General features: G+C 41.3%; 1 protein-coding gene across 1 annotated transcript; it reads left to right on the forward strand.

Annotated features, from left to right (window-relative positions):
• The first annotated feature begins 4,550 nt into the window (after positions 1 to 4,550).
• On the forward strand, positions 4,551 to 8,712 carry UBE2E3 (ubiquitin conjugating enzyme E2 E3). The gene is made up of 5 exons (XM_071220778.1): positions 4,551 to 4,907; positions 5,325 to 5,356; positions 5,724 to 5,759; positions 6,388 to 6,606; positions 8,399 to 8,712. Exons 1-5 carry the CDS (start codon positions 4,551 to 4,553, stop codon positions 8,451 to 8,453), a joined length of 699 nt encoding a protein of 232 aa, XP_071076879.1. The 3' UTR covers positions 8,454 to 8,712.
• The last annotated feature ends 1,941 nt before the right edge of the window (positions 8,713 to 10,653 follow it).

The raw sequence follows: 10,653 nt of genomic DNA on the forward strand, positions 1-10,653 counted from the left end.
TAGAAAAAGGGAGAGAGAGAAACATTGATTTTTGTTGTTCCACTTATTCATGCAGTCATTGGAAGATTCTTGCATGTGCCCTGCCACCTGGTGAGAGACCCTGCAACCTTGGCTGATCAAGACCATGCTTTCACCAACTGAGCTGCCCAGCCAGATGTTAAATAACTTAATTTAAAAACTGTTAAACAGTATTTATTTTCACCAAATGTACACATTTGCATTTATTTATTCACATTTTTCTTCATTATAAAACTAGCGTCTGCTTATTAAATAAATTAGAAAAGAACTGAATATAAATAGAAAGAATTAAAAAGCTTATTCATAGTTGCTCTAAAATATAGATATAGTTAACCTTTTAAAGTATGTTCCATTCATATATGTTTGTATCCCTAGCTATAAAGATATGGTACATAATCATTTGACAAATATTTGTTGAACATTTACTTTGTGTTAAGATGCCTTGCGAAGCACTGAGTCAGACTTTGACTTCACAAAATAGAAAAATCTTGCCCTCGTTAACATTTTATCAGAACTTACCTGTCTATTTTTGCATATTCCTCATATGTATTTTTGTTTAGATTTTATTTATTTTAGACAGGGGAAGGGAGGGAGAAAGAGAGAAAGAAACATCAATGTGTGGTTGCCTCTTGCACGTGCCCCACTGGGGACCTGGCTTGCAACCCAGGCATGTGCCCTGACTGGGAATCAAACCAGTGACCCTTTGATTTGCAGGCTGGCACTGAATCCACTGAGCCACACCAGGTAGGGCCTCATATGTATTTTTAATAACTGCAAATTTATTTGTATGGGTTAATCAATTTAATCAATCATTTTCTTACAGTTAGACATTTCCAATTTTCCCCCACATTTAGAATGTTTCCTTAAGATACATTTTTTTGAAATGGAGAAATTTAGTTAAGGGGTGTGAACACATTTAAGGCTCTTACACAAGCTTCCAAATTCATTTCCAAAGGGTTCTATCAATTTTCACTGCCACTGGAAAAGGACAAAGGGATTTTTTTTTTTACCTATTTGCCAGCAATAATTAAAATCACTAAAATTTGTTTTTATTGTGTTGATAGGTATCTCATTTTAATTTTCCTTTTTTATAACTAATGAGGTTGAGGGTTTTTTTTACTAAGGTTAAATACATTTATTTGTTTTAATGTTCTGTATATGCCTTTTGCCTTATTAAGGTGCTTATATTTTCACTGAATGTGCATGAGCTCTTTGTGGAACAAAGATGTGAACCCTGTTTGATATTAACCCTTCCTTAGAGTTATCTCAAAGGAGAAAAGCAGGAAGTGATCAGAGTCTTATGCCCTGAAGTCCTTGAAGTCAAACGAAGGCTTACATACCGTTCTGTTCCCAGTCCAGGGTCTGGCATGTAGCTGGAGTACCATACATGACACAGTGGAGGAACACTGTCACGTCAAGCAGTGCACTGGACTCTGGGGATCCAGAGACACTGAGACTAACAATGGCAAACATGGCTTGTTAAATTAAGCCTGGGCCAAGAAATGACTTCCTAGTAAACCAATCCTGTTTTCACGGGTAGAAAGAGAAACTTTTATAGCCAGAGTACTAAAGGACACAAATAACTGGGTAACATCTGAAACAACCTGAAAAAAAAGATAGGGGAAAAATGAAGAGACATCCAGAAAAGTTATTGAGTGAAGGAAACAAACAGAAGTGCTCTGAAATCAATGAAACAAATTAACTGTTTATTCTACATCCCTTATGTGTGAGTTATGTTGCTGGCCATGGTGGGCAATTAAAAAGATGTGTAGCCTCACTGTATTACAAAATTATTCAATTCAGAAACTTTTTAGATAATTCAGATGATGTATTCCTGTGCAATTCTTGGTTATGCACACATATACTTATGTACATATACACCAGTGAGACCCACTGAAGGCTCAGGAGAAAGCACCTCCCAAACCAGGGAGGTCTAAAGGATTCTGGGGCCTTCCTTGTCTCCCCTTATGACAGGTCCCTTTTGGTCACAAGAACATTGGGGGGAAAAGAGGAGAGAAGATAATTGAGGCACTCTCCGTTGCAATTGGATTTAGTATCTTGCCCTTACCTGTGACTCTCACAGAGTTTTGAGTGAGAAGCTGGCAGGACCCGTACCACTAAGGTAACAGGATAAAGAGAGGGAACAGTCTTTTTGTGGAGCAGATGTAAGAACTGCTTTGCGGTACTCTTCTGAGGGGTCATGTGGAAATTTTCTATTACATACTTTATGGAATAATTTGCATTAGGTAAAATTTGTACACCCTCAGGAGTGATTATAAAAACATGATCCCTAATTTCAAGGGTAGACATGGCAAAAACGAGAGATAGAGAAAATTATTACAGAACAAAACAGGGTGTGCTGTGAGGAAGAACATGAGAGAAACAATTCATAAATTACTAGTCGCTTCTGGTCAGGTGGTACTGTCATATTCCTTGAAGCAAGCCGTGAGCTCTGGAGCGATCACTTGAAAGACCCCTTTACTCAGATGAATAAAGGTAGCTGGGCACCTAGTATTGTGGGGGTAGGCCACAACTCTCCCTAAACTAATGGAGCCATTTATTCTCTTTATGATGACTTCAACTATATGGTAATTACGGTTGAACACCTATTATGTCCCAGGTATGTTGACAAGAGCATTATCTATATTATCATGTATTGATCCCTCTGGCCCAGTTCATTGTTAGTTCTTTTGACCCACACCCCATGACCCCATGAATGATTAATTCCATTACTAATTATTAATTGATAATTAATAATGCTCCACTCATTCTGTTCACTTTTTTCTAATACAGCACTTCTCACTCTGCAGCCTACATTTCTGGCTGGCCCACCCCGCACTGAGCTCGGTAACAGCAGCATCCATATCTCACTCCAATTTCCCAGCATTTGTTAGTTCTTAAGTATTCTGTCGAGTAAATGTTGAGCAGAACTCCGTTTAACTTCAAACTCATTGAAGAATCATGGAACTTTTGAACAAGTGAGGATTTAGAACCTTTGCTACAATTTTCTTTTACATACATGAAGACTTAGGTTAGAACAGGTAATTCCTTGAGGTCACATAAATTTGGTAGAATGAGATCAGAATCCAGTTCTATAGCTTTCCAGCTCCGTACTTTCTTTTCCAAAGGATGCTACCAAAACACAGCTAAGTATCTTTATTTCCTAATCTCCTGGCCCCACCCAAATCCTATCAGCCCTTAGTCTTTGGGTCTTCAGACTACTTCTGTGATATGAAATTTCCTTAAAAGAATCCACTTTTATATGTAGCCTTTCTTTCACAGTTCCCCATTCTAAAGTCCAAACTCAAAATCGCCTGGCTTTTGCTGTAGCACCACAGTGTAAAAGTTTGTAGTGGGGGACATTCTGTCTATATTTTCACTAACAGGCTCTTTCCAGAAGCTCACTTTGATTCAGCCAAATTAAATGCTTGTCGGCACACCATACTCTTTCTTCACCATTTCTTGAGCTTTGCTGTTCATTCTCCCTGGAGTATCTTTGTCCTTATCACACTGGTGAACTTTAATGAACTGCTCCCCTTCTGGACTGTGAGCTTCTAGTGCAGAATGGAGACCTGGATTTAGTCACACAGTAATTGAATGGGTGGTTTTGTGTGTCTAGCACCTAGCAGCATAGCCCTCAAGAAAGTTCATTGAATGACTGCATCTTTGGAAAATTACAGAAATGTAACTTACTCTTTAGAGTTGTGAGCAACCCTCTACCAAAAATTTTGTTTGGAGGAAAAATAAGTAAATATGTTAGCTCACTGTCTTTTTTTTACTTTAACTCTAACTTATGTTATGACTGCCATTCTCACTCCCTCTGTGAACTCCACATTCTCCCAGCACCTCTGCCCCTGGACACTTGTGGGAGAGGAATCCACAAATTCCTTTGGGGCTCCATCACTGGAACAAGTTCTCAGTAGTTGGAGAAGTCTGCGTTGCAAACAGTAAGTTTTTGTACTTTTGTCTAGTATGTGCCTGGAGCAAAAACTGCAGAGTCCACCTGGAGACTGCAAGACAGGATGATAGAGCGACACTAATCTTCACTATCCTCATCCGTGAGGACATTCTGACCATGTCAGTCGGGGCTTCTCTTTCCAGAACTGTCATCTGGCAGGCACATCAGAATAGCCCCGCAGCAAACTGTCATGTTTGAGGCTCCTAACTCCTTACCTTCACTTTAAACATTCTTGCACGGGGCATTTAAAAAATTGTTTTGGAATTTTAAGTTTTCAAAGGATCGGAAGGACTGTCCTCTTTGGCAGGCTGAGGGCCAAAGAGAAACTGGCAGGTCTCATAATCTAGAATCCCTTTCTTCCTCCCTCAATGCCCAAGACCCTCCTATCTTGCCCCTTTAGTTCATAAGAGGGGCAAAATGCAGCTTTCCTCCACCTGCGTGCCAGGCCTCCTCAAAGACATCTATTAGTCTCTGGTCATGCAGGGCAGCTGGGGACTCCCGACCACGCGCCCAGGGTCCTTGTCCATTCGTGGGGCTCTGGGGTCCACGCCAGCCCTGCGCAGGCGGAGGGGCTATGGCCAGTCCTGAGGATGACCTCGGTCAGCCCGCCCTGAAGGCACGCGGGCCCCAGCCTGCGGGGCAGGTAGTCCAATGGGCAGCCTCGCTCTGGAGGCGGGCTCAGGCCGGAAGCCACCCCGCGGCACAGCAGCCCCGCGAGACGGCGCCCGCGCCCCCGCCCTCACAGGCACTGGCTCCGCGGCCAAGGGCGGCAGGGGCCAGCCCGCCGGGTCCCCGCCGCGCTCTTTGTCCTGGCCGCGCGCGGACGGACGCGTGCGCCCCCCGGGTGAAGGGAGGCGCGGAGAGAGCGCGCGGGAGCGCGCGGGAACAGCTCGCGCCCGCCGAGCGCCGGCGGCGCGCGCCCCTCCGCCAGGCAAGCAGCGAGCACGCGCACCGCCGCCGCGCCCGCCCCTCCCCCCCGCACTCGCCTCGGAACTTGCTGACTGCGCGGCCGGGAGGAGCCGAGCCGGGCGGCGGCGGCGGCGGCGGCGGCGGCGGCGGGAGGCAACTGCGCGCGGGGGTCTCCCGCGTCCCTTCCGCCTCGTCGGGAGCTCGCGCCCTCGCCCAGCCGAGCTCCCACTCCCCCCCATTTTTTTCCGAAGGCGCTGGGCGGCGCCACCCTCCGGCCGGAGCCCGGCACTGCACAACCCCCTCCGACTTTCAATGTTCCACACTCCCCGGCCAGAGCCTCCTCGGCTTCTTTTTTTCCCTCCCCCCCCTTTCCCCCCCCCCAGCTGCCTCCATTTCCTTAAGGAAGGGTTTTTTTCTCTCTCCCTCCCCCACACCGTAGCGGCGCGTGAGCGGGCCGGGCGGGCGGCCGAGGTAAGGCGGAGGGGCCGGGGGGCCGCGTGGGGGGCGGCCGGGGCGGCGGCGGTGGGGGAGGGGGTGGGGGCGGGCAGCTTTGTTCGCGCCGGGCGCCCGCGCCGCCGGTGTCCGCGAGCCGCGGCGGGGCCGGCGGGGCTGCTCGCATCACTTGGCGCCCGGCGCGGCGAGCGCTGCCCGCGGCCCCCGCGCGGCCCTCCCCACAAAGGGCCGCGGAGCTGCGTGGCCGCCGCCGCCGGCCGTGGCTCGCCTCCGCGGGTGCGGAAATTTGTTGCACTTCTTGGGGCTTTGTTTGTTTGTTTGTTTTTCCTCTGATTTTTTTTTTCGTTATTTTGACAAAATGTCGGTCCGTGATGTAAAAATTGAGCGAGGAACCTGGATGGCATTGGGAGCTTTGCAGAAGGTGCAGTTTGGATTCTGCTTTTCCCAGGGTGGCAGCTCGGTCTTGGCTGGATGAATCTTTGCTGCTGGCCGTGGAAACGGCTAGAGGAGCTTGTTAGTTGATTTTTTAATTTCTAAGTGTTGTATTTAAAGGATTACGTGCACAGAGGAGGAATCGCCACCTTAAATAAGCATATGGGCGATTAACAGGGTATGTTTTCCTCTCGGAAGGGGAATTTGGTAGCTGTGACCAATGTCAGTGTGTAAATATTTAGACGTTATTAGTGACTTTTGAACATTTTTCAGCGAGATTTGTTATTTACAGTGTGTCATATGTTATTAATGCTCGTTGCCTAAGTTCCCTGGCAAATCTGTTTCATGCCTTCTGAGAAAGTAGACAATTGATAGATTGTCCAAGGGATGGAAAAATATGTGAGTGGGTTTCCTAACTTGAGTTCGGTAAATCCCTGAACGCTGGCGTTGGGAGACACACCACCTCTCCTGTAACCTTGCTGGACCATGTGAGAAGTGTGAACACTTTTGAAGCGTTTTCATTAAAATACGATTTTAGGTGAACATTAAGAGAAGAATGTGCTATTGGCTTATTTGTTAGACTTAACATTTCCTTTATTCTTCTCCTTTCTTAAAAGTTTTCCAAGTGATAACTTCATCAAGATGTCCAGTGATAGGCAAAGGTCCGATGATGAGAGCCCCAGCACCAGCAGTGGTAGTTCAGATGCAGACCAGCGAGACCCAGCCGCTCCAGAGCCTGAAGAACAAGAAGAAAGAAAACCTTCTGCCACCCAGCAGAAGAAAAACACCAAACTCTCTAGCAAAACCACTGCTAAGTTATCCACTAGTGCTAAAAGGTAATGTGTAAAAGAAGGATTAAGCACACTGTCAGGTTGTCTTCCAGATGGTTGGACACTTTTGTAGCACTAGTTCAAAAAAATTTACTTCATGGGCAGTTTTGTTTGTACTTGAATGAGTTGTCATTCTTCAGGTGGTATGTATATAAGCCATCTCCCAAGAATTATACTTTCAAGCAAACTTATTCTGTACTTTGGTAACTTCAGTAAGAGTGTCCTTGAGTAAAGATCGGATTTATATTCTCACAGATTGTTTAAGGAGTTGCTCAAGGAAAATTTGGTGAACCCCAATTCGTTGGTACATTGAGGATGTTCCTTTTAATGAGTCATACTCTTATTCATTGAAATTGACACTTACACAGATCAGCAGTGCCTCTCCATGAAACTTAATGATCAGAAACAATCATGTTCACTAGAATATTTGTAAATGCACTGCCTTGGCTATATTTGAAAGCAGATTTAAAAACTGTGATTCATATATGCTTTCAGTTTTTTAAACATGAATTTTAAGTCATGCATCCCAAATAATTACTTTTTGTAGTTAAATTATGGTTATGCCTCCAAATTCCTGTGAGGGCAAATACAGCTGCTAAGTAGCCATTTCCAATTTTAGGTGGCTCCTGGTGATTGAAAACTTTCATTTGTCCTTGTGCCTTTTCCCTCTTAAACTTGTGAATATGCTTGACACTTTAATACTCGACAGCAGGACAAACGTATTTTGTTGCATATATGTGAAAGATCATTTGTTTCCTGTTGATTTTTATTATCTGTGATGGTGAAAATAATGTGCTGTCAAGTGGGACTCCATCAGTGGTAGTAGTGGAATATCCATGAATTGTAGTAATTATACATCAGATGTACCTACAGTATTAGGCAGTGTTGACATTTTGTTAATTATCATTGATCACAACCATAGAGAAAAGAGAATATAAAACTGGTCAAATATTGGCATTTTGTAGTGATGCAGAAGTACTCATTTTTCTATGGGTTTTTAATCTTGTATCAATAATTAAGTATTAATAATGAGAATATTTTATTAAATAACAGCAGTCTTTGCAATAATTTACAAACTTTATCAATTTTTTGTAATGTTATTGAGGAACATTTTAAAAATGATAAGTTTTGAAAGCATTTGAAATTTGAATAAAATCAGTAACTGCTTTCCCCTCTTTACTCAGAGTTATATAATGTGTCTCCTTATCTTTTTTCTCTCCGAATTTATTAAATTTAAGTGTTGTACTTAAGATTGGGGAAAACAGATACGGTTAAATCATGCCAGAGTCCTTTGGAAGTTTTTCACTGGTAAAGACATTTGTAAATTTTAAACTTCTTTTCTACAGATAAAACATCAAAACTATTAATGTGTCAGAGCAGTAGCTTGTTAATTCTTACCTTGGTAAAAGTGACTTGAAGTCATTGTCAAATATTCTAGTGCTTTCCCTCCTCCCTTTTTGTCTCATTTGCATATAAGCTTGAAAAGAGAATTTCTTTGGTAAAAAGTGTTTTAAAATAGATTTTACATCCTTTACTGAGTGCTAGTGGAGGACTATTTCTCAAAACAGGTGTAAATGTCTTACTTATTTACAGTAGCAAGTGAGAAAAAAAGCTGCAAAGTTTCTGTTAAGGGATTTGGGTTATGCCTCTGAGAACAAAGAGGAAGCAGCCATGTTAGCATTACTGAAGGCAAAGCCAGCCTTGCATTTAGCTGCATGGTGGTAGAGGGCAGTGTAATTCCCCAGTTATTCTGTAGACTATCTCAAATCCTTTTTGTCTGTTCTCATTTCACTAACAGAATTCAGAAGGAGCTAGCTGAAATAACCCTTGATCCTCCTCCTAACTGCAGGTAATAAACAAATTTTGTTAATTTAGTTTCAAGTTGTGGGGAAAATATCCAGATCAGTGCATTGTCCATGGATGTGTGTGCTGCTGAAGAGGCTACATTTGCTGCTTTTCAGCTTTGCGAATGGATTAAACAAACAGTGTCTATGGTGAATTAAATAAATTTGGGAGGAAAAAAAGTACTTTTTAGCATGTATTACATGTTTTGGACTTAGATTCTGGTTTTGTGCTTTTTACTGAGATTATAGTGTGAATGGTGCTGATTTTTGTTCTGTTGTAATATTTCTGTCGAGTATGTTTATTCAGAAGTATATTGCAGAAACTTCTAAAATTTTTCTAACTTTTAAAGTTACTGCTTATGTGCTATCTGAACTGACCTTCCAAATTTAGAAATCCCCGAATGTGTTACAAATGTAAATGCAGTAAACAAGAGTTTTCGTAGTTTCTGTGTGATTTATTTAGTAACTTGCCTTAAGGACAAATTTTATGTGCTAAGCTAATGGTTTTAGCTATTTTTCTAGAGAATGCATTGTTGGAATTATTTACATTTCAAACAAATGTCCTAATTACTTGGGAACATTCTTAGTAATTTAGGTACTTGAAATATGTGTATGAGAAGCAGTAAATGAATTGGAATTTGTGGGAAGAATTCATTTAGTGGAACTCATGTAGAATAATTTAAGGTTGTTTGTTAGTACAGTGTGCATTAAAATAACTGGTTGATAATTTTTTCTGTGAAACATGTTTTCAATTCATTTTACTTGGTGCTCTGTTTCTCAACAGTGACTTTATGGTTTCCAAAATTCATCAAACTTAGGAAAACAGTCTTGTAGATAACTTGCATAGAGATATGTGCTCAAAAGTGAGAGTGGCTGCTAGAAATAAGGCAGTGCTGTGGTTTGGTGTGAAAAGGTTTTCTTGTCTTACCTATATTTTTGCTACAAAGTTGTGTACACTAGTGATGATGAGACCTATCTCTGAAGTCTATTTGAGATATGATAGGGTATAATCCAGTTACTTCCTACTTTGTGTGTTAACCGATCCTCAGATAAGGTGATCTGATTCTGATTTATCTAGTGAATTAACAGTTCACTCATATTTATAGTCAGCAATTTCAGTTCCAAAAGGAAACGTGAATGTAAAAAGTAATCCTAAACAGATAGCAGAATGCCATATCTGAAAGTATTACTTAACAAGCTGTGCTGCCCAGTGATGTAGCCACTAAAGTCACTTGGGGCTATTACCTACTTCAGTTTAGTCCAAAATGAGATATGTTCCAAATGTGAAATACACATTAAATTTTGAAAACTTAGTACGAAGAAAAGGATGTAGAATAATCTTACTGATGTACATTTTTTTATTACATGTTGAAATGAAAATATTTTGGGTATATTGGGTATATAAAATGTGGTTTAATATAAGTTTCACTTTTATCTTTTACCATTTTAATGTGATTATTAGAAATTTTAAAATTACATATATGGCTTGTTTATTATATTTGTATTGAACACCAGTGCTCTAGAGAATAAATAAAGTATTTTCAGGCTTCTAAATATTATGTCAAATCGATAGCCATTTAAGAGGGGGTCAAGTTAAATTTGCTCTCTGAAGAATCATTTCATTTGCACAATGTATTTTTGATATTTCCTATTACAACAGGTATAAAGAACTATCAATTCAAAATTCTTAAATGTTTTAAAATTTCATGTAAGGTCAAACATTATTAAAGGTTTCTGTTGATTTTCTGCAAATGGCCCAAACTGCTGTACATGCATAGATCTAGAGAGTTCAGGAGACATGTGTTGAATGCCTTTAGAGTAATAGCGTAGCTTTGTAGTTGCTGAAGAAATACGCTTTTCAGTTTAACATGGGAATGGTTCCACAAGGTCACTGAGGATTATTTTAGAGGAAGTAGAATCTTTCTAGGAGATAGAAAGTTAGCTCGTTTTTATTTTTCTCTTTGCATACCAGATTTAATTTCAGCCTGTGAAGTAATGCTTCAAATTTAACGAGTAGACTAGTGAAATAGCAAACCTCTGGCTTGCTTGTGAACAACAAGGAATATGTTATCTTTGCTTTCCCTTGTCACAACATAAGTTTACTGTCAACTATAGCAGTTGACATCCTTCAGTTCTTAAATTCTTCAATTTATGCATTTATTTGTAACTGTGAGTGATTAAAGAAAAAACAGAAAATAAGAGACTCAGT

This window comes from Desmodus rotundus, chromosome 2 (genome assembly GCF_022682495.2).
Source record: "Desmodus rotundus isolate HL8 chromosome 2, HLdesRot8A.1, whole genome shotgun sequence".
NCBI classification, from domain to species: domain Eukaryota; kingdom Metazoa; phylum Chordata; class Mammalia; order Chiroptera; family Phyllostomidae; genus Desmodus; species Desmodus rotundus.

What these genes read in the sequence shown, in the direction of transcription:
- UBE2E3 (XM_071220778.1), top strand. Translation starts at nt 4,551, where the DNA reads ATGGCCAGTCCTGAGGATGACCTCGGTCAGCCCGCCCTGAAGGCACGC. An exon ending in GGCGCGCGCCCCTCCGCCAG is followed by an intron (nt 4,908 to 5,324) that starts GCAAGCAGCGAG and finishes CCCACACCGTAG; the next exon opens with CGGCGCGTGAGCGGGCCGGG. An exon ending in GGGCCGGGCGGGCGGCCGAG is followed by an intron (nt 5,357 to 5,723) that starts GTAAGGCGGAGG and finishes GTAAAAATTGAG; the next exon opens with CGAGGAACCTGGATGGCATT.